This window comes from Ostrinia furnacalis, unplaced genomic scaffold, assembly GCF_004193835.3.
Source record: "Ostrinia furnacalis isolate ACB-3 unplaced genomic scaffold, ASM419383v2 OfSCF7331, whole genome shotgun sequence".
Lineage (NCBI taxonomy): Eukaryota > Metazoa > Arthropoda > Insecta > Lepidoptera > Crambidae > Ostrinia > Ostrinia furnacalis.
In genome coordinates this window covers 350,958-378,906 of record NW_021137570.1, presented here as the reverse complement: position 1 = coordinate 378,906, position 27,949 = coordinate 350,958, and the positions used below count along the sequence as shown (strand labels likewise).

The window sequence follows — 27,949 nt, the reverse complement described above, 5'->3', positions numbered from 1 at the left end:
CAAACGGTTTTGGTGTGAAAAATTTCAAGTTTTTAGCGCGCGTTTTTGGTATTTTTGAAACTTTGTTCAACGAAAATTCTGATAAGTGTTTTTTGGATTCAAATTCCTAAACTATAACATTTATTGTATAATCTCACTTATAGGCAACGTCTGCAATTGATTTATTCATATAATTTAGACATTTTAAAGAAGTGGTAAATAGTTTACCATTGTCCGATCCCGTCTTGACAAAAGTTTGATGATATATAAAAAAACTGCTGTTTTTTGTATGTGCACAAATAAAACTAAATAAATATTTGGAGAAATTTTAAGTTATTTTGATATCTATTTACGTAACGTTTTGACGTTACGTAATTAGTGAATTGTTAGTTTCAGACTCAAGGTAAGCATCCTAATTGTAAGCATAATAAGTAATATTAATAAATATAAAAACAATATATTTATTTCATTCCCAAAATATTTAATGAAATATAGGTAGAACCAAGAGGAAGTCACTAGTCAAGAACCAAAAATAAACCAAAACGGACAATGGTAACTATTTTACCACCAACATTTAATAATTCGTAGTCATAAATGGATAATGGTAAATTATTTACCACCCAAAAAACTACCCCTTCCCCTATTTTTTTATAAATTTTGATCAAAAATATGAAATAAGTGACCCACAATTACCCAAAATCCACTTCAACTTTGTAAAAAAAATCCATACCAGCTCGCGTTTGAATAAGGGTTAAGGTTCAATATGATCATCATGCTATGTCAATTGGTCAAATGAATCGGACTACAATTCCGTATTTAGCCGGTGACGAACATGTCAATTTTCCTCCTTTTATATTGTGATACTTCACATGTATGTAGTGGTCATGTGAAACCTAAGTGATATTTTGGTTGATGGCGTATACATATTTTTTGTTGTTTTGTCTCATAGGCAACTAATAAAGTACTCTTCTATTAGAACTTTGTTTCATTTTTAAAAATAATAACCACCCCCAATTTATAATAACTACCTATTGGTCGAAAGGACATTGGCAAGAAACCTATTCTAGAAAACTTTGATCTATCTGTTGAAATTGTTCATAATATCATGACCTTTTTAAGTTCGTAGTCCATTACAAGTTTAAATTAATGGTAGAACAAAATGAAAAACATCTTATGTTACTATTTTTTTATTGAGTCACCTTGATGATGTCATGTTACTAGTGGTTCTTGTATAAATGGGTGGTTTAGACAATCTGTGACAGTCATTCTTTGATGATAATCCAGTCCTAACATCTTGTCTAAGAAATCCTTGAGTTGAATCAATTTCTTTTCGTCATCTGCATATGTACTTTTATGCGTTTTCTTCAGTTCTTGTAGAAGGTCTCGGGAAACATTGATAGTGAATAGTTCAACAAATTTTTCCCTTCCCGTAGCTTCATCTTTTTTGTGTAGAAGGAAGTTATTATTGTAATTGAAATGTTGATCCTTAAATTTCCCTTTCTGAATCATTTTTCCAGGGATTTTTCCTTTTAGGTCCATAAAGCATTTCAACATTTTGTTGTTAGAACTTCCAGTGAACATAATTTTTCCAGTGGTCATTTCATATATCGTGCAAGCAGCAGACCACACATCCACACTATGCTTGAATGGAATACCCAATATGATTTCTGGGGCTCTGTAAAACCTGGAGACTAAATAAGGAGTTGATTCATTATATCCAACTATCATTGCTGAACCAAAGTCACATAACTTCAATATATTCTTTTTCTCATTTACAAGGATGTTGTCAGGTTTTACATCAGCATGGATGATACCAACTTTTTTTAAATGTCTCAAAGCTAGAAGCAGCTGTCTGCTATAGCTCATAACAGCTTTCATATTTAGACCACGGTGTCTCCCATACTTTTTAATAACATGCCTTAAATCCATATAAAGGGGTTCTAACACTAGGCAAAGGTGCCCTTTGTGCATGAAATTCTTGAGCAATCTTACACAATGGTATTTATTCTCAGGATCAGCATCATTAATCTTTCTCAACATGGCTAGTTCTTTTAGGCCCGTTTTGTACATTAAATCATTATTTCGCATTATTTTAATAGCCACTTCAGATTTATTGTTCTTGATGTCTTGAGCTAGAATGACATTAGCAAATACACCTTGTCCTAGAATACTTTTCACTACATATTTATTATTGTCTATGATATCGCCAATTCTTACGTTGTAGTAACCTTCTGGATCATCCCAATTGTCACTCAATTGTGAATTGCTATTGTCCTGTGTTACTGAATCTGGGACTTTATTGGGAACAAAGTCGTTTTCTGAAAACATATCAGTTGTTTCTTTAGCAGAACTTGGTTTGTCTGGTGAAGGTGATTCTTCACAAGGAGTTTTGATTTGAACTATTTCTTCAGGCTCTGCAGTTTTGTTTAAACACACATTCTCAGTCTCTGACTGAAGGTTTAATTTCTCTAAAAGTTGCTTTCTCTGTCTTCTCCTCTGTTCTATAATATTTTCTTCATCGTCAGAATCTAAATGGGTATAGTCTTCTTCTTGTTCTGGCAACGGTTTAATTGTTTTTCTATTTTTTTTAGCATTATGGTTGTCGTTTGCATCAGGATGATTTCCATTGGATTTGAAAGAATTCATTATACTGTCGTGCATTGTATTCTCTTCAAGTTTATTTTTAGAAATTCTTTTTAATTCTTCTTTAAGATTTTGTCTTTGTTTTATAAGTTCATCTAGGCTTGAAACTTTCGACGGTAGAGGTGGAGTCTTACAATCCGAACGCCGTTTGGTTTCTTTATGTTCTTCATGCCTCCTTTTCCGTGAGCTTGATTTTAGATCTCCACTTCCAATTCTTCTGGTTGATTTGTTTTTTGGATACCTGTTGTCTGCCATTCTACAACTTCAAATTCAAACTTGTTATACTTATTTAATATAGGTACTATGAGGATTTATTAATCTGTAAAGAGATAAAAAGAAATTAGTACAAATGGCTAAATTTCAAAGTTTGTAAGCTACATTAAACTATTTAATGAAATATCATTTTTTTCATGAACATGTATATTGTAAAGCAGTTTCAGGTCACTTTCATGATAGTTGTTGATTTGTTTTATAGAAGATTGATGGCTTATGCAACTCTCATGAATGTGACTTTGGTGACATCTATAAAATATTGTTACTATATCATTGATTACATTTCCACCCATCCAATTAATTATCAGTATTCTGTTCCAAGGTTATGAGTTTTTATGCAATCATTCACATCTTCATATTTCCACTGATGGATTTAAGTATTGAACATGTCCCATTTAAAGTGGAAGCCACATCACTTTACTGAACCATCCATGGTATTTGTTTTTAATAGTATGGACTTATGTGTCATCTTGCTAGAAAAAAGTTGTAAAAACACATTAGAACAAATTCCTCAAACAAAATGCCAATGATACACACTTATTGTATGTGTTGTGAATCATTAGTAAGTAACAGTTATTAATATTGGTAGTAGTAGGTAGCATCATTTTACTCATCCTAGTTTTGAATTATTCAATAAACAAATATATCCAAGATTGTGCCAATAAGAGCTGAAATTATACACAAGTCATGGGACATTAAACGCACAATGAAAATGTTTATTACAGAACACTAAAATCGTCTTGATGGAGGTTTAATAGAATTGAAATAATGAAATAATTTTGGAAGAAACTCAATCATACTAATAACGAATACTAGGATCAAACATTGTGTCCACTTCAAGTATCATAAATGATAGTAGTAAATGAGATTTTTTAGCAAATATCCACGAGCTCTTTCGAAAGATTTATGAAGGCGCGAAAGTAGGCTCTGAAGAAAATGTTGTCAATACATTAAATAAGGTCTTATATAACTGAATAAGTATAAATATAAGATAATCACAGTACGCGCTAATTAATATTGTCTAATATTATGAATAAAAGACAATATTATTAGCAAGTTCAAGAAGGTTTTTGTTTTTTATTACACAACAAGTTATTAATTTGTATTGACATATTTCTATTGATTACTATTTCAGGAGATTTTAGTAGTAATCAAAAGAAATACAAATCAGTAAATTAAATGGTTAAGCACACACTTTTGTATTTTTTTTGTGGGTTTTTCAAAGATTTGTAAATTATTTTCTGACAGACAACGACAACCATGACAGACCATGACAGACAATGAATATGTCATCATTCACCACAGATTAAAGATTAGTGGCATTAGCATTAGCGGTAGGCTTCGAGCAGACAAGTAAGGAGACGGCGGCATGCTTTTTTTGCAAATGATGATCACTTTCTTGCACCCTGAAGAAAATCTTAAATAATAGTTAACTAAAGAAAAATAGAAATAAAGTAGAAGAAATTGCCTTAGATCAGTCATCAGCTTGTTATTTATGACCAACATATGGTCACTTTCCATTTTAAATGAAAAAAAGAGGGTAATAATTATGATGCCTTCTCCATTTAAATAGTCATTAATAATGACTCATTATTGAAAAAGCCACAATACATAGTGTATACGATGTAAGTTCCCAATGTGATCATTCAATTGATTAATCGTAATAAATCATACACGAAATATTTTTCCAAATCCAAAAGCACATCACTAAATTCAAAATTTGACAATGTTTAAAATCTAACCTCAAATTTAATCGGCGCTATTCTTCGGACTTTGCTAAAAATTTTATTTAATTGAAGGAAAATGACTATGTTCGCTAAAATTGTGTTAAAAAATGCATTTCATAACAATTTTCGGTTATGTATTCCATTTCGAACATTGTATGTAACGCAAGGTATGTCTCTCTCTAACCTCTCAAGATTTTGTTCTTTTATTAAATTTGTTAATTATTGTGTATTAAATTCACAGTGCAACATTTATATTCACAAACCGCACTTGGGATTGATGGTTACCTCCAATCGAGAAAGAGAATCAAGGAGCAATTTTCAAATTTTTCTGATAAGTTTCGGACGAAGATGATTGAGTTTGTTCAGGATCCTAAAAACATGGTTTTCACTGAAGACTTAAAAAATATGGTACATATAGCGGAACCTGCAGATCTTGAACTCGTTATGGATATGATCAAAAAGTATGTTCTACAAATTGAAACAAATGTTTTACAATTACTTCTTTTAATGTATGGTCATGTACAAAGTGTGACTTTCTTTCAGGTTCAACACCAACAAATCAGAATTTAGGTTTGGTTCATTTGTTTTTGGTCCTGTAGTGATGCGAATGTACCATTTTTTGGATGCTCCCAATGAGGCTTTGAAGGTACCTGTGAAATTTCAGGCTTTAAAATTATTACAACACCTAAATGAGTTCAAAAGACAATGCCGGAAATTGGCGTCTTTTTTTTTTCACGCGGCCATCGACCAAACCTTGTTTTTTGATTACAAAATAGGTAATAAACCAAACTTACTATGATAATGTATACATCTAAACTCAGTCTGAACTGAGTTACGAGCATCAGAAGTTTGATGATTTTCATACTAGATTTGCTGTTTGCGCGCAAGTTTTGTAAGAAATTGCAACAAAATAATGACATTGTATGTGTAAACAAACAATACCATCCATTAAAGGCTCCAGACATCAGTATGTAGCAGAATCAGCGCAATAAAAAAATAGCGCAATATTTTGTTGCAATTTCTTACAAAACTTGCGCGCAAAAAGCAAATCTAGTATGAAAATCATTAAACTTCTAATGCTCGTAACTCAGTTCAGACTGAGTTTAGAGGTATACATGCCATAGTAAGTTTGGTTTATTACACTATTTTGTAATCAAAAAACTAAGATGGTCGATGGCCGCGCGAAAAAAAAAAGACGCCACCTTCCATACAAAATCTGGCATTGCCATTTTTGAGAACTTAAGCAAATAACCTATTTTTTTACATTATACTATTTATTTATACAGTCTTTTTAATGATGTCTTTCTTTTCAGTGCTTTGAGGACCCTGACAACAAAGGTTTCTTCGACCAAGTAATGACGTACCACATTTTGCTTGACTTGCTCTACTGCCATGAAATGTATGACGAGATGTACAGAGTTTTCGAAAGAGCCAAAGAGGCACAAATAAATATGATTAAATTCCCCAAGTATCCTGTAGTTTTGATTTTAGCAGCGTGTTACAAACAAGTAAGTTTTGTAAGAAATAATTAGAAAATGCTACACAGAGAGAAGATATTTTTAGTATCTCTAGCACTTAACTTAGTCAGTGCCTGAGGAGGTGTGACATTGACATATTATGACATGACAGAGCCTACAAATCTGCCCCCCTAGACAAAACGCACTTTTTGATCGAATCGAAAATCGAATCCGTCAAAACTCCATACAAAAAAGGGGCTTTTCGACCACTTTTCGACTGGTTTGCGATTATAATTTGCACTTTGTCTAGACCCACTGAAGCATATCAGAAGTCTTGCTGATGTTTTATGTCTCAAAAACTCCCTCCCGTGTCACTCCCATAACCCAGGCATTGACCGAGTAAAGCCTATTATATTATTACCTATACCTTAGTATAATCTATTTACTCTAAATTCTATGCATGTTTATATTTCATGTTATGATTATGTTTATTTCCAGAACACACCAAAAAGTATGGAATACGCTTCCAATTTGTGGACAGAGATGACTGACGCAGGCACTGCCCCAGTTAGAAGAGCTTGTACTTTCTTTGCAGGTATTAATTTTAATAATTAATATACCTGGGTATTATGTTTGAAGTTTAACTGCATTATTTTAATTTGATTCTGGTTTTTTACAGCACTAGCACTGAAACAAGGGGCTCCTCATATAGCACTAGAGTCAATATCAACACAGAAGAAACATTATGTCACAGTTAGGAATATTAAGGTAAGATACTTCTCCTCTATGTGTAGAGACCCATATAAGAGAAGAGAAACAAGAAAAAAATCAAAATGTATTAAAGAGCCTCAGTGCAGATTTTCTAATTGGATTTTTGCAAAACTAGTCATACTTTTTTTTTTTTGATGATTCTGCTTCATGGCAATCTGTTTTTCAACAATAAACATAATCTGAGGAATCAACCAAAGAAGTGGTTCTTTGGTTGATTCCTCAGATTATGTTTTCTTTGAGAGCCATACTTGTGTGAAAATTCATTTCACACGACTCTCTTGATGTCAGGTGGTAAATCTTTTATGTAGGCTTGGTATGTCATTTCTCTTTAGCCGGGTGTGCAGAAGAGCGCCTTCCCCACTCAGAGCGTGCGCTAATTTGTTAACACTAGTCATACTAGGAATTAAATATCATAATAAATATCATAATCGTAAGAATGTGGATAGTATCATGTCAAACCAGCGCTATCAGTACGCAACTTTCTGCTACTGGTTCGCGTTTTATTTGGCATTGCTTGATACTGCAAGTTAATACAAAAACACTGTTTTGTATTAATCTGGTTCACCATTTTCGATGCAAAATTGTGTCTTATCAGATCTAAATAACAAAAAAACTCATAAAACTCCTTTATTTTTGCAAATAGGCTTTTACATGTCCCAGTATTAACCCTACCAGTGCTTCGGGACAATAAATGGGCCAGTGCTGAGAATAAGCATCGCAAGAAACTCAGTCACTAAAGCCCGGTCTCCGCGCACGTGACCCCAAGCTACCGCGCTTGCACACTCACTGCGGGCGCCCGTCGCACAGTCGCGACAGCAATATAATTACGCGCGAGCAATAAGGATGGGTAGCTTGGGGTCATTGGACGAAATTCTACGTGCTCGGCGATCAGACTATACAGGGTGGAATTTTGTAATGCCACCAGGAGGGAAAGTACTCTTAATATTGTAGATAGAAAAATGTTCTCAAAGAAAACATTCCTTTATTTTTTTAAAGAAATAGAACTGCTTTCAAAGATTTCCAAAAATTTGCTTGCCACACCCGGGAATCGAACCAACTAAAATCTGTTAAAAATTACACCCTGTATTTTTATTACATCGATCGTTAGGGTTAAGTATAAGGATGAAATCTCTCTAACATACTTGATAAATCAAATGAAAGGAAAAGCATGAAATCTTAAATTATTTTAATTATGGTACAGAAAATTTTATGGTATGGTAGTGAATTTTCGAAAAAAAATCGAAAATCTTTGAATGCAGTTCTCTTTCTTTTGAAAAATAAAGAAATGTTTTCTTTGAGAACATTTTTCTATCTACAATATTAAGAGTACTTTCCCTCCAGGTGGCATTACAAAATTCCACCCTGTATTGTTATGATACAATGTAGCCCGAAATGTGGTTTGTATAGTGTGAAGGTAATATTTCAATAAAGTTTCTCATACAGGCAATGGCGCTGGCAGACATGGGGCGTGTAGACGATGCTCTCCCGGTGCTAAGGACCGTTTTAGACATCGACATTCCTGAAGAAAAGGACAAACACACCTTCTTCGAAGAGACAGTAAGTGAACTATTCAATATAATAAACTAGCGACCCGCGCCGGCTTCGCGCGGGTGCTAAGTATTACATAAACATTCCTGTTGAATCACTCTATCTATTTAAAAAAAAACCGCATCAAAATACGTTGCGTAGTTTTAAAGATCTAAGCATACATATGGACAGAGCGAAAAGCGATTTAGTTTTATACTATGTAGTGATAATAGGGAATATAAATGGTTTTTTCCTCATTTTTCTGTAACCTTGGTGGCTTTATTTCAACCTTATGACGCGATGACGTCATTTGACATGTTAAGGCCTGGTTTACACTAAGGCGTAGCGGAGTGGAGAAGTGTTTTGGATAACTAATGAGATTTCATTTCTCTCCTCCGCTCCGTACAGCTCTGCTCCGCGCTGTCAAATTCTTGCCTGACACTTCTCCGCTTCACCTTCGTGGAAACCGGGCCTAACTCTTCAAGTACCCACGAATCAAGTTTATGGCTATTTGTATCAACACTAGCTTTCCGAATTTTGTCTGTTACAGAAAAACTTTATCGCGCGCGTCCCTGTTTCAAAAACCGGGATAAAAACTGTTCTATGTCCTTTCCCGGGACTCAAACTATCTCTATGCCAAATGTCATCAAAATCGGTTCAGTGGTTTAGGCGTGAAAGCGAGACAGACAGACAGACATACAGAGTTACTTTCGCATTTATAATATTAGTATAGATTATTAAATGTAAACATGCTAGATAAAACTAGACTTATCTATTTCTGATGATAACAAACTAACGCACATGGTAATATATCTTCTAATACACATGGTGCTGTAGACTCATTATTCCATACTAGCTTTTGCCCGCGGCTTCACCCGGATGAAAGTTATTATGGGTTATAAAGAATAATACTGTAAAGTTTCATCAAAATCCGTTCAGTAGTTTTTGCGTGAAAGAGTAACAAACATGTTGACATCCAGACATCCATACAAACTTTCGCATTTATAATATTAGTAAGATATTAGTAAGATACTTTATTATTTGTACAATAATAAAATACAATTGCAGATATCAAGAGTAAGAGCAGCAGTGGAGAAGAAAGGTGACAAGGACTTGCAGAAGGAGTTTGAAACTATTGAGAAAGAATTGAAGGATCGCCGACTTATAGATACACAGGTAACTACTTTTATTAACTGAAAAAATTAATACTGCTAACCAGTTTCATGCAAAATCCATACTATACAGGATGTTAGGTAAATGGGTATATGAGCTGACACTAGCCCATGTTAACATATGCATATAAATGACTTTACCATACAGTCAGAAAATTGATATCATCATTTTAATTATTTTAATTTTCATAAAAATCTGATTTTATATATTTTATTTTGTATGAACTTTTAAAAAATTTAAATGATGATATCAAATTTCTGACTTCACCATACCATTTAAATGCATATTTTAACATGGGCTAGTGTCGGCTCATATACTCATTTACCTAACACCCTGTATAACATCATTTCTATGTACTATTAAAATTGTAATTGAAATCAAGTGTCCGCTATATGTACCATATTATGAAAAGTTACTTTACAATTAAAGGTGCATTAACGTCCACAAACAGGACACAAAAGTAAAACAATTAGGAGTAAACTAAATATGTAATGTTAAGACATAAACTGATAAACAGTTTATTGATAACATGATTATTTTAATTCAAATTCAAAATGTTTATTTGCTAAAAACACAGTAGCTTATAGACTTGAGGCTAACATTCACTGACCAAATTAATTTTCCATTCAGCAAACTTTAGAGAACCTGTTGAATGCCGAAATCACTGCAGGGCCGAAGAAACTGGACAAACCGCGCGGAATGCCTTTCCAGAAAAAGATGCCCTACGTTCCTCGCCAAAGAAGGAATTTCTAAAGAAAGAAAGTAAAGAAAAAAGAGAAATGTAGGTTCCGATGCAGACGTTACGGTGCAGAGCAGTTAAATGTGAATTACTGAATGCAGAATGCAATAATGCCAACATTGTGCGGAAATTACTTGATGTTAGGCTATGCGCTCAAGGGTGACTTTTTGCACCTTTTTGTCACCGTGACAGTATATCTTTCTCTTTTACACTTTATGAAGACAAAAATAGAGATATTATCACGCTGACAAAAGTCACCCGTGCGCGCGCGCCTTTACCCGAGTTAAAACCAACAAATTTTTTTAAAGAAAAACCAAAATTTCTGCTGTGTGTGTATGATGTCTGCATCTGAGCTTACGCGCATCCTCACTTACATTTTCTGGCACTTGTGAGACAGTAAAATCGCGAAAAAGACTTTCTCTATTGAAATCAATAAAATTTTAATAATTTCCAGTAATAAATTTTGTTGAACCAAATTAACATCACTTAAGAGCCATGTAACTTAATGTGTATCCAGTATCCAATATGGTACTTGCAAGTGTTTTGAGAATGAATAAACTTACAATTCAATAAATTAGCAAGTAGATTATGTTTGTAAATAGCTTTAATACTGTGAGTATGTGTGCGGTGTGTATGTAGATGAATGAATATGTAGATAAAATTGCAGGTTGCTTCAAGTGCAATAGAAAAAATGATTTATGTAAAGACTCGGTATTTCCGTACTATGTTTTTGAAATATTATGTGTAATTTGTATGCGAATTGCTGAAATGATTGGTTCAACTGTTATCTAACTGAATGCACTGTTGTTATCTATTTATTATTGCGAGTACAAAATGTTGTCTGTTCGATGTTAAAGACTTGGAATTAAAGAAACTTTTAATAGATATCTTGTTTTTTTTTAAACACCTTTCACTATAATAAGTAATTAACTTAGTAATATAAAAAATAATATTTTCTATTATCATCAATTATTAGAAAATCAAATAAGGTGTCAGGACCTGAACCCTACATTTAAAATTAATATTTACACTTGTTTTCATAATAGTGATTTAATTCATGTAAAATTATACAATTCAAGCTCTTCCCAGTTTATCTTAATCAATTTGTCTGGCGTAGCCAATCTGGAATGTTTGGGATCAATTTGTAAGCTGTTGTAAGCCGACGAAGACATTTCGCGCCGGTTTATTACTTCAGACGTAGCGTAGCCGCCTTTAGAACAGTCCCAACATGAAGATACAACCAACTTAATTTAAACAAGGACACATCAATTATTAAACATAGTGTACTTAACACAAATTAGGACTGATAGTCCCGTAACCCCTCGTGGTAAGCTAAATAATAAGCTTGTGTTATGAGTAGGTACTTATGAGTGACTACACCAGAATAGTGTAGCGGCACAGCGGGGATCGAACCCGCGTTCCTTGGATCTGACCCGACATGCTTCTTTACTCAGCTCGAACGTTAGATAACTATTTGGCCAAATATTGTGACTGCCATAGCAAATTTTTCTTCGACAGACGTGAATGTAAAAAAATCTTTGGCAAATAAAATATACTTACCTACATTTACGAACGACATTCGTGGTAAACTGGTAATCTTTCAGGCCTTAGAATTCTAAAGCGCGTGATCGCAAGTCCTGTGAGCTTTTGCTTTCAGTGCCCCGATTGCGCTAAATATTTTCAACTACAACGTGACTGGACGACGAACGAAAGTCAGCTGTTGACGCTTTGACAGCTAAGTAGTTCAAACGAAAACGAAATGCAACTGCTTCTCTATGTAAAAGCTGAAAGAAAGCTACTTTTTCTGAAACGCAAGTTAAACGCTTCACGAACATACATGTGCTGTTTTAGTGAAAAAATAAGGTGTTCGGACTTTTAATGGAAAGTCTTTCTTGTTTGCGCGTGAACTTTACCGCGATACCGAATTGCATATCAGATGGCATGAAATTGGAGTGTGGATTAAAGAATAAACGCGCACCAATGATGGTGGGGTGTTGGATACATTACACATTTGCGCAATCGGGGCCCGGGTCGTGGTCGGTCCAAGCAACGTGTCGTTCGTTGCTGTAGGTACCAAGGTATCTAGCACGTAATGGATTTTCGGTGTCCAAGCTTTTATCCCCGAGCTGTGGTGGAGATTAATGTAGGCCCGGCACCTAGCTACGTGACGGGATACGGTTTTGAATTGTTGAAACAGACGCTAATTGAGAACAATGAACGTGGCACATTTTGTGCAAGTTAACTCCATTGGTAGGCGTTTCTATTTTGAATTTTGTCCTATTTGTCTGCATTAGTAGTGTAAATTAGAAGGTAGTGCTATAAATAAGAAATGAATCTGGATTGGGTGCGGGGGCGTAATTTCGATTTAGTAGCCATCTAGTAGGTAACACGTAAAAGATAAGACCATAAGCTTTAAGGTAGTTAAACTTAGGCTGAGTTGCACCACCAAAATAGACCATAACTTTGATGATAACCGGTGTTTTTTTATGGAATTTGACAGATTTTTGACGTTTGTTAAAGTTAAGGTAAGTGGTGCAACTCAGCCTTAGCAAGGGTTGTGAGTTTTGTTTCTCACAATGTTATAAAAAAGAACAGCAGCCACATAGGAACATGACAAAAGCGAATGTCTAGATTGAGCGTGCCACCAGTGCAGTAATTACCCATCCTCACAGTTGCCCCAATTACCCCTTCGACGCGGGAAATTAGAGGCTTTTCTGCACTGAAAAACACATGTTTTTATGTGTTTTATTTAGCTCCCTGTGCTTGCGATTTACTTGTTATGCTACTGAAATACCATTGCAATGAAAATCCACAGAATTACTTCAAGGGAAGGCGATTCTGGGTTTGTATGGGGTTTTATAAAAAGACCTTTGATATTATTTCAGTGACTTGTTGGGTGGCGGAATAAGTCCTTATTAATCTTACCCAAATAAGTTGAACCTATTTATATCAACGTAGGTAATCGTAAGATTGTATCCACCTATTTGGGGTTAACTTAGGTATAAACATTTCTTTGTAATTGGATAGTAAAGCGTCGAAATGTAGATATATCTATGTAGTAGAGTACCTACTAAACTAACTAATCAGCAGTTCCCGGACACATGGGAAATTTAAAGCTTGCTAACTCGAAAAGAGCCTCTTTTGCTTAATTTCTGATTATAAGTAGTCACCGTATTTAGTGTCGATTTCATCGAGTAAGTTACAATCATTAAAGAAGTAACATAATTCTGGGGCTCTGAAAAGGGCCTACCATGAGCCTACAAACCTACAGAATTTGAAAGAACACGTTATAGCTGCGTCTCATTAATCAACCTACTCAGTGCCATACTCATAAACCAATCCCATCATCCCATCTCATGGCCAAAGCAAAGTATTCCGATCACTTTATAATATTATATTCAGCTCATACAATCATTTATGAAATCAACCTTCACATAAATCAGTATTAGATACTCCATCAGCCTAATGCTTAGATAGGTACATCAACAGAACATCATGCTAAACATTGGCATCTATGCAGTCGTAATAGATTCTATTTTGCAACGAAAATGTGTAATCTAATGTGCTGTCGAATGTTAGCCTTGAACCTCAATCTGAAACTTCCCGCAGACCCATGTATCGCCCAATCTTTCCGGAGAGCTCACTAACGATAGATTGCCCTAAAGTAGACAATAAGTATTTATTCCCGAGGTTCTGGGCGCGGGCCTTTTGGAATAATGGATGTTTTCATTAGACCAGGCCAGATTAGGTTAGAATTTTTCAATATCGCATGCTGTAACATGTGTAAAGACTTTACCTACGAGTACTTCTGTAGAGAAGCAGTTAGCTTAGCAGGGCAATCATATCGCACTTAGCCTTTTGATTGATTTGATAAATACCTAACAGTAAAAGTAAATAATATGTATAACTAGCTGTAGCTTTATCCCGCGGCTTCATCCGCGTGAAATTCAGTTTGTCACTGATCGTCAAAAATTATAGCCTATGTGTTACTCTGAGTTATAAACAATTATACTGTAGTTTCATTAAAATCCGTTCATTCGTTTTTGCGCGAAAAAGTAACAAACATACACACTCACAAACTTTCGCCTTTATAATGTTAGTGTGATTGTAGGTACTTACCTCTACTCAAAAGAGTCTTTCCAGACATGAAACGGCACTAGTCCGTTAGTAACTATACGTTTATCTTCATTATACAACGGATTAGCATACTAACCACTTTAATATTACTTACAATGTTTGAATGTGGCCTGTATGGGTCATAAAACTCGCATAAGAGGAGTAAAGGGACATTTGGTTATAAAACTTAAGTCAGCAGAGCTCGTCATAAACTCGGTTTAGGTTTAATGAAGTTGATTAAGTTTAATCCTGGGAAACGAGTATTTAAATGGGCGCTTTAGTTTACGATGACAATATACAACTTCCCCAAATTAAAAAGGTGTGGGTAATCTTTGTTCCTGGAGGAAGAAATTATCACTTGAATTTGTACGAGTAGACGGAAAGAGGCATGTTTTTACTGTTAAATTAATCTAAGTAGATCAAATATAAGCGTGTAAGATAATAAGACAGGGTCTTTAAAGTTTTCGACGTTCCTTCCCTTCGCCAAAAGGCAATTTTGTAAGTGTGAGAGACATGACAGTGTCATTTTCTTAATTAACTGCGCTATAACTTCTGTCTATAGTAGGGCTCAACACGCTGCAAAAACAACCTAAGAATTATTAATTGCGTTTTTGCCGAGTAATAAAAAAAATGTATTATACAAGTTCTTTGAATGTTTTCCAATTTTATTAAATATTTTACCCATAAATAAATTTCGTTTCCATAAAATGATTTCCCATTTGCATATTTTTTTCTTATGAATAAATTCATTTTGCCGCACATGGATTTAATAAAGCCGCGCCTACGCTCCCGATATTGAACTGGTTTGTATCAAGATGAATTTATTAACATGGTGACGCGCTATGTGTTATTAATTTTAGAATTCTATTACACTTTGTTGAGGATACATTTTCTTATCCACACACATTCACAAATTATTTGTGAGTTATTTCACATATGAGTTTTTGGGGAGCTGTGTGTGGGTTACATCTAAAAGTGGATAAAATAGATTAGGGGGTCGAACGAATGCAACGTCAGTGACGTCAGCAAAAGTTTACCGGGCTCGAAGATTTGAATAGATTTGGGGCAACTGGGGGTCGTCTAATTTAAGGATGTATAGAGTTATAATGTACTCGTAGATAGGTCTACATTTTGTTACATCTTACTATTTTTACAGTTATAGAAAGCTAGGGCTCGATCGTAGAGTAGTGAATCGTAGCTGTCGTAGCGTAGGGACGCGCTACGAACCACGATACTGCGGAAGCTACGGAATTTACTACGAGTGCTACGACACATGCTACGAATTGACTATTCAGTCAGTTCAACATTTAGTGCATAAGTAAAATTGACTGGCGTATAATTTAGCCACTTCTGCAAAAAAGAGAGAAAACATTATAAGAACAGAAAGTATTATCTAAATAATACTAATTCTCTTTATAAATATTTTTGCGGATCCTCTCCTATAGAAAATACATCTTCTAAGTTACATTTTATGTCAAAACGGTTATGCCTCAAATACTCGTACCTACACAGCTTCAGGGACCAAGGCTTGTATCAGTGAAATAAAATACAGGGTGGAGATAACAGGATAAGGGTTTCGTAAGCTCTTTGGAAATGCCCGGATCATCCCTCGGGAATTGCCCCAGGGTAGTAATTCCTGAAAATTCCACACCCTGGCTTATCGGGTACATACAGCGTATTTCAGATTTGTAAGGAGAAAAGTGAACGGGAAGTCAAAAAAAAGGCTGTTGATTAAACAATCAACAATGAAACCATTTCAATTTTAATTAATTTTAGAAGATAGCAAATGAGATCAGACTTTACGAGCCGCCATGTGTCTGACGTAGTTTTAACTGACCATAGCATCTGATTATGTCTGACTTATAGTTGTTACCATCATCATCATCAACAGCCCTTTACGGTCCACGGTTGGAGCTTCATCCACTATAGTGGAGGGTTTTGCCATAATCCCCACGCTTGGCAGGCGGGTTGGAGATCGCAGTTTAAAAGATCATTGATATAAAGTTACAATATCCTAAAGCCTAAGGAAACCAAGAATAAACACAGTACCCTATGTCATACTCTGAGAGTTGAGTTAGTTTCGTGTACACGGAACCGCAGATGTGCTAAGAACAGTTCACTACTTCAAACTTTTATTCGCTTCTATGTTTTTTCATTTACCTACTGAAAGCAACGAAATGCAACTAAGTGCGAAGTAGGTATGTAGGTATCAATAAATCATAGATGAGAATAAATTTTATAATAATACTTACATTAACTTAAAATGACTTAAAAACTAAAATTTAAAAATTACTAATCATAGATTGAAGTATCGTTTTCGTAGTTTTATGCCATTCGTTACAAACATTGAATTTTATAATAATACTTACATTAACTTAAAATGACTTAAAAACTAAAATTTAAAAATTACTAATCATAGATTGAAGTATCGTTTTCGTAGTTTTATGCCATTCGTTACAAACATTGAAATGTTTTTATGTTCCGTAACACTTTTGGAACTTTCAAGTAGCATTTACTCATAGTTTACGGTGACCATGGTTTTAAGATTATTTTTTTTATCATATTTTATCGAATACTTTTTCATTCAAATTTAATTAATATTACTAAATTTTAATTCATCTAACTGAACCCTACCAAGTTATTCCCACAGAATTGTAGCATTTTTGTCATTTATACTTTCGAGTTAAGTCCCACCTCTTTGGGTCTATATTATTTGCCCAAAATATATTTCTTCCCATAAAATGGCGCTTAAAATAATTGGCGCTTATTTTTCCAAGCAAGCAATTTCGTGAAAGTGAATCCTGCTGGCAGGTCGTCACGGCAGGTCGTTAGTCAGCCGCTCGATTTATGAAATGCGTTTGTCAGCAGCCCGCGCTGCTGTTTTATCATAATTTCATAAAAAATAAATGAGCAGGCCGTGGAATCTCGGAAATTGATGTCTCGGGCAAAATACGTTGAGAAACGCTACACATTTGCGAGAATACAAAGACTTTTGGTGGGGAACTCTTGGGAAACTGTAAGATTCTAGAAATATTTTCGTAATTTACGGCCCTATTAATTAAGTCTAGATATAGGATACCTTCATACAAGCGTTTCGCCTAAAGCGTATCTAAAATGTGTTAAAAAACGTACCTGTCATCATTGAAGTAATATTAGTACATTATAACTCAATGCCTGTCATCTATTGTCATGACGATGTGGAGTGTGTATGTACAATAAAGGCGATTTCCCCGAAAGTGGGAGAGTTTTATATTTACAAAATGTAATTATTTCATAATATTTAATAAGATATTGCCCTACCTAAATTGAAAAGAGGCATTCGGGGTTTGGTGAGATTCTTGGCAACAAATAACCAGCTGCAAGATGACCTCATTTCTATTTATGTAGCACACGAGCAATTTTCTCGATCACTGAACAAGATAGATCTACCAACGTGTGGGATTTTATCTCGAAATGAAACCACAACATCCTCGATCAATGACTGAAGAAGCCTCTTTCGAGCACGCATGAATTTTTCAGGCTAAGCCTTGAGAAGGAACTGAAAAATTGCGTACGATTTGTTAAAACATGTTTCTGGAGTAAATGGCTGAAAGATAAAGAGCCATGTATCAAATATGTAATGTACCTATCTCCTTCTGGGATGGAAAGTACACACCAATAAATCCACATGAGTGTTAGTGAATGTTTGTTGGTATCTTTCGTGCAACCTGGTGATATGGTGTGGTTCATTGTGATTATGAGAGCCTCATTTGTTACTATTATGGTAACTAGAGGATATTCGCGGCTTGTTGTAAGAGTTCCTTGTAGTTCAGTGGTGGCAGCGCTTTGGTGGCGGACACCATAATTAAGCAGCCTAATGCCGTGTTCGTTAATGGACGGGTGACCGACAAACTAACCATGTAACCATATTTAGTGGAATTTCTCAAAGTACGCAGGAAGATAGTAAAAAATAAGTGCGTTTTCGCTACGAAATGTAGTGTGCTTTCGACTACCAAAATAATGTAAATGTATAACATTTTCAAGTACCATAACCTTATTTAAGGACATTATTGCTTGACATTAACACGATCCTTAAGTCTTTACTTACCTTTAAAAGGATTTTGCCCTTGTTAAGGACTTTGCCTCTAATCCTGCCTAATGAGCAATAACGGTTGGTTTATGTTGTTCCGGCCTTGAATTACATTTTATTTTATTAACTTTGTACAACATTACGAAGTCTTTTTATACTTTTACCTAAGAACTACCTATTGTAGTTAAAATTAATAGTAACCACAAATTTTACAGTGTACACGAGAGACTTATTTTTGTGTTGTATAGTTCCGCTGAAGTGATTCTGCCATTTTAGGCTGTATAGTGGCCATATTAATAAGTATTCAACAAGGATTTCAAATTATTATGTGTGGCTGTACCTACACATGTTTTGAATTGGAGTCCCAAAGGAGGCTACGCTAATAAGTTCCTGGGATGAAACTAGAGTTACTCCGTTGTGTGTTGAGGAAACTACAAGAATGTTAGGTATGTTTAGAATAATAATAGTGAATCTTGTTTCGGAGAACATGTTCCTGTGTCAGTGATTATGCTTAGGTATGTTAAGACCGACTGCTTTAAAATCAAGTTATTTAGTTTTTCTGCAGCAGTACAGCAAATGGAGTAATGGCTTGCTACATAGGCGGTTTTAGGAGGTCATGAAGTTCGCATATTATCCTTTTATCGCTTTTTATAATACCTACACGGGAGGAATGAATGCTCTTATTCTGCTTTTTAACCACATGGCCAAACTCTACTAAATTGCTTTAAATTTTGGCAATCACATCGAAGTACACGCGCGATTTATAGAGCCTTTATGACACTTGTAACTAGACAAGAACTCGCAAAATTTTGTCGCCGACGCAAGATAACAAATTAATCCTACGGGACGGAACTCGGTCAATAAATATAGCGCAAGTAATCATAAAGAAATTGCGGTCCAACGCCTGGGGACACTGTGTGATGGAAACACTTAGAAAAAATAGTACACAGACGACAGAACGTCAAAGTAAACATTAAGGCATCTTATGCCGTTGTTATACGAGCTATTTTGCAACAAAAAATATAGTATGATGTGCTGTCGACTGTACTTACATACAATTGTCGCCAAACTTACTGAAGTCTAGATATTCTTTGTTCTTCACGTCTCTCATGACTGGGAAAAATATTTTAACTATTTTTGTTATTTCTCGTAACTTTTGTTAGGGAGAACTTTGTAATTTTTCGTTCGCAATTATAGTTCTACAGACTTCTAACAGATTATAATAGAGGAATGCTTACCCATTTGCGAATAACTACTTTCTATTATAATTTGAAAACGATAAAGGCACCGGAAGATATTGCCTGAACAAAAAAACAACCAACTATTTCTTCGGTGCATAATTTTCCAATATTAAATCTAGAATGTAAAATAACCAAGGCAGACGATGTCTAAGGAAGGAAAATATCATTCGCTCATAGATCGGAAAAGAAAATCTTGATAAGCTATGTATGTACCTCGATAGCTCGATGCAACACATGACTGACTTTCTCGTTCTTGAATTTGATATTAACGTTCCGTTCCAATCCTACTTATTATATTTTTTGGAGAAGTTAGCAACATAGAATAAATACCGCCCTTGGGCGTGGGATATCATTATTATACCTAAGTACAAGTAAAATGTAATTGTTAATTGTAAAGAAAAATATGGCTATTACGTTGGGCTACAATAACACAAAATATTGTTTTAATTGTCTCAAATATTTTTACAGCAATTAGCACCCAATTTACGGATAATCATAATTAACTACCTGAAATTGCTTCAAATTATTTAACATGATACCCAAATACGAAAATTAAAAGCATTACTTTGAGGAGCTTTATCTCAGCAGTCGGACGTATTTAAAGATGTTTACGAAATATTATAGTAAATTTGAAGGAATAATTTTTAACACGGGTGACGACCCTTTAAATACGCAGAAGAATATGGTGAACTATATCCAGCAGTTTGTAGGTATTCGCAATGTTTTTGGAGACGATGGAATTCGTAGTAAGTGTAACACTTCACTTGATCTCTTTGATTTAAAAAAAAAAGATTTTTAATTTGTTATTGCACAAATTACTAATATTCCCGTTAGGCCCTCGCACTTAGCTAAATAATTATGCTTGTGTCACGAGTCAGCTCACCACAATACAGTGTGAGTCACGTTAAAGTGTACATATGAAAATAGATAAAACTAGACCAATTTTTATCGACAAAAAAGAGGTCAAAATTTTTTTGAGATTTTTTTTTAATTTTTTATAGAATGCATACATTTCTATTATTTAGCATCATTACTGTTTTTATTTTATCAGGATATACCGCTTAGTTTAAAAGTTATTACGTTTTCTTTACAATAAGTAATTGGAAGAAAAAAATTCTATAAAAAAATAAAAAAAAATCTCAAAAATTTTTTGACCTCTTTTTTGTCGATAAAAATAGGTCTAGTTTCATCTATTTTCATATGTACACTTTAACGTGACTCACACTGTATAGTCGAGCGGCGGCGAGGACCGAACCCACACTCCCCACATCACGAGTCGGTCAATCCGACCTCTTCACTGTTCGGCTATCGTGGCTTCAAATGCAGCACAAAATAATGTGCTTTCGTTTCCCTTTCGTTTAAAAGATGCTGAAAGACTGCAATGGACAATAACATTCTATCTCCTTCTAGAATTCACAATACTCTCAGTATTTGCTGCCCTGCTCTTCGGAGGCGTCTTCATTTACGTGGGCTCCTTCAGCCAGCTGATATACCTATCGCAGGTGTTCCCGGACAAGATCAAGAGTTTCCAGGCCATCAACTGCTGGAGCAGTACCGTAGTGCCGCTGTCGAAGTTCATCTTTATGTTCACGTCCAGGTGCGGAAGTGTTACAGCCTTGTCCGTGAGCACGTAGAATTTTGTCCGCCCGTCGCACAGTCGAGCCAGCAATATAATTACGCGCGAGCGATAAGGATGGGTAGCTTGGGGTCATTGGGCAAAATTCTACGTAGGTACTCACGTTCGGATTACGAGTATCAATAATCTGCAAAAATTGACAAAATGAGAGAGAGCACGAAAAGTGGATGAACTTATTTTAGCAGATGCTTGCCTTACTATCACTATCCCAAAAAAATAACAGTCTGTATTTCTTCTATCGTAATAAAATTAATATACGTGGTCTTGTCAATTCGTGAAAAGACAATGCCGGAAATTGGCGTCTTTTTTTTTTTGCGCGGCCATGCCATCGACCAAATGACATTGGGAACTTTTTGCCCCACTTTTCGAAAAGTAGCGGACACAAACGAAACCTATCACAGATGATACATACTAATATCCAATGAATTTCCGTGCATTTTTTTTTCTCTCTTATATGGGAATATTGAGAAAATGAAGTTTTAATATTTTATTTTATTTTACATTTAGGTAACATTTTTGACGACCTCGGTGGCGGAGAGGCGCACACACCGGTTTTCAAGGTGTGCCGGGCCAATCCTGAGGTCCCGGGTTCGATTCCCGGCCGGGACAATATTATAGAAAACGATCTTTTCACATTGTCTCTAGTTTGGGTGTGTTGTGGTTCGTCGTTCCCGATTTCCATAACACAAATGCCTTAGCTACTTATTTTGGGTTGGAGTAATATATGAGATGTTGTCTAATATTAATTTAAGTATTTATAATATTTTATTTATTTATATTATTTTATTTATATTTTTTATTTATTTATATTATTTTATTTATATTTTTTATTTATTTATATTATTTTATTTACTTTTATTGGTTACTCTGCAATGCCAAACAACATAACATGTGAAAATATCAAATCATTTTAGACAAATATATTTTCAACTTAGACTCGTCATATCTCAGAATTCCCATATATCATAACATAGCGCTTTAAGTGAATATACCTACAAGTATAAAGCTTTGAAATAAAATACGTTTCATCTTTGTCCGCCGTGGGGCATTTTCTCATATTAAAGTTCCCAATGTCCTTTGTTTTTTGATTACAAAATAGTGTAATAAATCAAACTTACTATGACATAAATACCTCTAAACTCAGTCTGAACTGAGTTACGAGCATTAGAAGTTTGATGATTTTCATACTAGATTTGTTTGATGATTTTCATAAGAAATTGCAAAAAACTAGTGAGATTGTAACTATGTGTAAACAAACAATACCATCCATTAAAGGCTCCAGACATCAGTATGGAGCAGAATCAGCGCAATAAAAAAATAGCGCAATATTTTGTTGCAATTTCTTACAAAACTTGCGCACAAACAGCAAATCTAGTATGACAATCATCAAACTTCTAATGCTCGTAACTCAGTTCAGACTGAGTTTAGAGGTATACCTACATGCCATAGTAAGTTTGGTTTATTACACTATTTTGTAATCAGAAAACAAAGTTTGATCGATGGCCGCGCGAAAAAAAAGACGCCACTTTCCATACAAAATCTGGCATTGCCATTTTCAGTTTAAAGAATTCTTACAGAGACTACCTAAAAACATTTGAGTTTGGTTTTCGCTGGACTATCAAAATGTTTAGATACTAACCAATAATCGTAATACGTAAGCAGATCTAATTGATGAATTTACACAACTATGCTTTCAGCTCTCGTCTCCGAAAAATTATGGAGTTGAGTCGCGAGGGGCTCACTGCTGTCTCTGAGAACAGCTCCGCTCACAAGCAAATGTTGGCCATCCTCCGCAAAGCCCATATGGTATCCTGGCTGGTCATCCTTAACCAGTGCTTCACGCATTTTGTATACCTCATTTTGCCTGTTTTCTTCACTATTTTGAGCAATGATCGATATTTGCCGACTATGCCTGGTGACATTTATGGTAAGCAATCTTTTACATCCCTATTTTTTTGTGTTAAATTAAGACCTGTAATAATTTTAATGATTTCTACAGGTATCTTCTCGAAATATGAGAGCCCATATTACGAGATAGCTTTTATACTCACCATTATTGCCACCTTATTCTCTGTAATCAACCAGACTGGATACATTGTGCTATTTGTCGTGCTCCTCGCTCATGAACTTGGCCATTTCTACGCCATTTGCGAGATCCTCAACGAAATCCATGGAATCGTCTACAACCAAGATTTAATTTCGGATGCAATCAAAAACAATGGTCAGAACGAAGAGAAAGAATCCTCGCAAATGATGGCAACGGAACATTCATTAACGGAGATACAGAAACCAAAGAAGATCCAAGAGTTGCTGGTATTCTGTGTGAAGCACCACCAGTTCATAATGAGATTTCATGCAAAGATCGGGGATCTGTACAAGGTCATATTCGGCGCGCACTTTTTGATAATGGTGATAGTATTGGTGACGACACTGCAAACGTTGAATTCTTGGGGTTTGATTAATACTGCTTTGACAGGATTGACTGCTGTGATGCCATTGGTGGTGTATTGTTTTGGTGGAGAGATGCTGATATCTTCTAGCCTAGCAATGGCCGATGCAGTGTATGCTTGCGGTTGGGAGGGCATGAGAGTAAAGCAGGCGAGGATTGCACTACTCATACTTTGTGTGGCGCAGCATCCTTTGTACTATACGGCAGCCGGAATTTTCATTATGAATAGAGAGACCTTTGGAGACGTGGCACAGGTTGTGTACAAAATATATGCAGTATTTAATTAAACGTGGAGCTACACAGAACTGCATTTACAAATACTTGGAAAATTAATAAAGAGAAGCATTCAAGGGCTTGTATTTAGATTAAATCCAAATATGTATTTATAAGAAACCTCTTAAGGGCTTATGAACGAAATAAGTACACTATTATGAGCTGTTAAATAGAATCTCTCGTTCACTGCAATTAATTTAATAAAGTGCACGTTTTTATCACAAACAGCTTTCTTTTTATTGCCAGTGCGAAAATATTTTTGTGAGTTCTTATATGACTCTGAGTCCCACCGCTGATGAGTCTTTATCTGAAATTAAATCGCCCGATGTGAACGAACCGAGTGAAACTCAGAAGTGAATTCCTTGGAGAATTTCCATAAAAGATGAATGAGGGCTTACACAGCGTAATAATATTTACTTATACACTTTGGTATTCTTATCTCGGGGCACAAATTACGAAATATTTTGCTGAAAATATTATATTTTTTAATTTTAATAATATTTTGAAACCGCAGCTTGTGGGGAAGGGTGGCTGAATTTTTGTGTCTCTGCTTGCAAGGAAGAATTACGTTTTCACGAAAAATACTGTACGAATTTCACACAATTTTACAGAAACGAAGTTTTCAAAATAAGATTTTTATAAACATAAAGCTCAATTTAGTGAAATCGTCGACATAATAACGCATGTATACTTATTTGAAGTGTGTCAAGTGGTTAAAATAATGTTCGGGAATTAGGTACAAGGTATCACAAAATACATTGTGGTTGAGGAAGGCACACGTGTGCGGACCATTTTATCTTTAAAACCACTCTGCCCCAATGCCTGTGGGCGAACATTGTCGCCGATATTGCAACAAGATTGCAATTTGGCTGTATATTGGCTTTATAACTACGAAAGTAACCAGCTAAACCAGTATTTAATATGAAACTTGATACGACTGAAATAAGTGCTACGACATTTTTGTAGCATTGAACACCGCTGATTCGTATTCACTTACTCAGACATCGGTTTTTTATTATTGTCAATGAAATTTAAGTCCTATTGCGGTTACGGAAAGTCACAAATCCTACGAATACGTATTATTATTATTTATTTATTTATTTATATTTTGTGCTTTTTCCACCTCAGCTTAAAAGCTGGAAAACTAAAGATCAGCTACGGGCATTGCCAAGTACCTGATCTATAATAAGATTGATTAAGTGTTTTTATTTATTAAAGTTTCTATGGATGCAAAAACTACTGAACGGATTTTGGTAAAACTTTACGGCATTATTGTTTATAATCCAGAATAACATATAGGCTATAATATATAACGCTCTGTGACAAAATAAATTTCACGCGGGTGAAGCCGCGGGCAAAAGCTAGTTATAATATAAAACTCAGACAGTTACATTCCGTTATAAATAGACGGAGCGCTGACGAGCGGAATTAAGGCATAACATCTTTACCGGCCGTGTAACTGAACAATTAAATTACTTCCCCTAGTAGCTTATTTTTAATTAAATTCTCTGGAAGTTCCCGCGTCTCCCAACGCTGTACTGTTTAAATAAGCTTTGAAAATACAGTCCTTTTAAAGTACATTATTTAACTTTTACTAATAGACTTATGATTTAGACATGTCGTAGATAGGTGGAGAGACGACCTCATAAAGGTAGCAGAAAGGCGCTGGATGCAGGCCGCTACCAGCCAGTCAATCTGGAAATTATTGGGGGAAGCCTATGTTTAGCAGTGGACGATAATATAAGGATAATAATGGAATGAGGGAGAGGTCTTATTTAACGGCTTCTAAGTTGATGAGTTAGTTGGGTGGTTTTTTACTTTGTTAAGGGTGCAATAAAGAATTTCTATTTTAAGTGAATTGCCTACAGCATGCAGCTTATTTGCTATCTGGGAGAGCACTCGGCCTGCACTGAGCCACAGTGGAGATTGATGCGGTATGTTCACTTACTTACCGAGTGACTGCGTGCTTCTTGAGGAAATTGCGACCACTCGCTATGCCGTGAGTAAGGGGTTTTGCTTCAAGCACTTTTTGTTTGTGTGTTTCTTTTCGAGTGGTTCGGGGGTGTTTGAATGTTCGTGTCATAAATAAGTTGATTATACGCTTGGTTGCCAGCAGCACTTGGAGAAAAGCTCAAGAATGCTTTAAATATTTTGGTAAATTAGACTAATGTAGGTACAAGAGGGGAACGGGAGATTTTTAAAAACCTCAGGAATATGTGTGTGCTTTAGTTTTTTCGGCGGGTTGTCGATACTGGGGTCAGAATATTCCTAACCAGTCGATCGAGAACATCTAAGCTATGTAGGTACTTTCAAACTACTATTTACTGACGCACTATCAGCCAACATTTTTTGGAGCAATTAGAACCCCCATTTTGTAGGCAGTGTGGTAGCTGCTGTATGTATTTACCTTATGGTAGGGGGTCGTAACGACAATATTTATAGAGAGGAAGTGCTTTCTTATCCCACTTCCGTATTATTTTCTCATCTGACGTCGTAAAACGTACCGCCCCGGCTTAGATATTGCGCACCTATGCCATAATAACTTCAGTAAAGCATTGAGTCTGAAGAAAGTAATTTACGATAAGATTGTGAGATAATAACCGAGGATCATGACGTTATGAGACGGCTTCTTTGTCCTTTGAAAATTACATGTTATTAAGTATTTAATTTTAAATCTGTCTCACATCATATTTTAAACGCCTGTTAAGGTATGAAAAGTTGAGGGTTGGGTAGTAAGTATTAGGAAATCTGTAGTTGGGTTACGAATTCTGAATATACATTAACCAGTCTAAAAGCTTTTTTTTGTGAATCGACTATTATACCGTCGAGATGAGTCGACCTAATTTGTTCAAAGGTGCTATTATAGAGACTAATATAACTAAATTAAACAGTTTTCGGTTAGTTTCGATGTCTAATTTGTATTAAATAGTCTCTCATTAAATAAACATTGTACCTGAATGTATATTTGTTGTCAGTGAAATTCTAACAGTGCGAAATCCTAAGTCAAAAATGTGCATTAACAGGAAAAAAGCACGCGGTCAAAAAATGACTTACGAACTGTAAGAACTTCACTGACGTTATGATACTTTATAACTTATGGAGAACGTTTACCAAAAAGTTTCAACTGCAAGTCTCGCCGATTGAACTCCGCTTCACGTCGCCTGTCACCAACATCCGATGTCAACCGGAGCGGTAGTGTTATCGTGACCCACAGTTCACAGTCCGCAATGCGAATTTCGTGTTTGTATTTCATATTTGGTGATAGAAACTGTATTATCTGTAAAGTTTTGTTACTATAGCCTGACCAGGAACATAAAAACCCTGGCATAGGCGCATCAATTGCATTTGATAGTGCAACACTGAGTACAGTCGTACCGGTGTTAAATTAATAGGCTAACTTTATGTATCAGGATTCAGGATTACGGGCTAATTTAATATTTTCATAAATTAACGAAAACATATTATTATAGGTAATCTGGTTTAAATAAATTAAATGAAACCATCAAACGAGCTACACACACCGGCAGATTTAGCGGAACGCAAAAAAAAGTATGAAAATAAGGAAAATTACTACTGATCTATGAAATATTTATTATACAAAATAAAGAGATAATTAAAATAAAATAAAATAACATATATTTTTTAAATATTTAGTCGTTTTTATTTAATAAAAAATCATCGAAACGAAATTTCAATTTTTCAGTTTTGAACAAAAATTAGAAATTGTGGCCAGATTAAAAATTAGGGTAGCTTATCACTATCCAAATGAATGAATTAATGATGGGTATTTCCCCCTCTTGCTCTGATGATGGTTTCCATTCATCTGAGCATGCTGCAGTTAATGATATGAAGGGTATTTTGGGGCAATGTCTGCCA

The 27,949-nt window shown here is 35.1% G+C and overlaps 3 protein-coding genes across 7 annotated transcripts; 2 read left to right on the top strand and 1 right to left on the bottom strand.

Moving 5' to 3' along the window:
* Positions 1 to 1,150: 1,150 nt before the first annotated feature.
* LOC114363886 (serine/threonine-protein kinase PRP4 homolog) lies at positions 1,151 to 4,164 on the bottom strand. 5 transcript variants are annotated; one of them, XM_083287616.1, is made up of 2 exons: positions 4,091 to 4,164; positions 1,151 to 2,941 (listed from the first exon to the last, which is right to left on the bottom strand). In XM_083287616.1, exon 2 carries the CDS (start codon positions 2,875 to 2,877, stop codon positions 1,189 to 1,191), a length of 1,689 nt encoding a protein of 562 aa, XP_083143742.1. In that variant the 5' UTR covers positions 2,878 to 2,941; positions 4,091 to 4,164; the 3' UTR covers positions 1,151 to 1,188. The 5 variants fall into 5 exon arrangements, 4 of the variants coding, with proteins under 4 accessions (XP_083143742.1, XP_083143745.1, XP_083143743.1 ...); XM_083287619.1 differs by having other exon boundaries at positions 1,151 to 2,884; positions 4,091 to 4,139; XM_083287617.1 differs by lacking the exon at positions 4,091 to 4,164 and adding an exon at positions 4,023 to 4,059 and having other exon boundaries at positions 1,151 to 2,884.
* Positions 4,165 to 4,609: 445 nt separating this feature from the next.
* On the top strand, positions 4,610 to 10,313 carry LOC114363890 (pentatricopeptide repeat-containing protein 2, mitochondrial). The gene is made up of 9 exons (XM_028319764.1): positions 4,610 to 4,789; positions 4,864 to 5,083; positions 5,166 to 5,268; positions 5,936 to 6,130; positions 6,578 to 6,674; positions 6,759 to 6,847; positions 8,294 to 8,407; positions 9,446 to 9,553; positions 10,181 to 10,313. Exons 1-9 carry the CDS (start codon positions 4,699 to 4,701, stop codon positions 10,301 to 10,303), a joined length of 1,140 nt encoding a protein of 379 aa, XP_028175565.1. The 5' UTR covers positions 4,610 to 4,698; the 3' UTR covers positions 10,304 to 10,313.
* An 8,600-nt stretch (positions 10,314 to 18,913) lies between these two features.
* Positions 18,914 to 24,087, top strand: Or-49 (olfactory receptor 49). Its single transcript, XM_028319743.1, has 4 exons — positions 18,914 to 18,920; positions 21,126 to 21,312; positions 23,049 to 23,278; positions 23,351 to 24,087. Exons 1-4 carry the CDS (start codon positions 18,914 to 18,916, stop codon positions 24,085 to 24,087), a joined length of 1,161 nt encoding a protein of 386 aa, XP_028175544.1.
* The last annotated feature ends 3,862 nt before the right edge of the window (positions 24,088 to 27,949 follow it).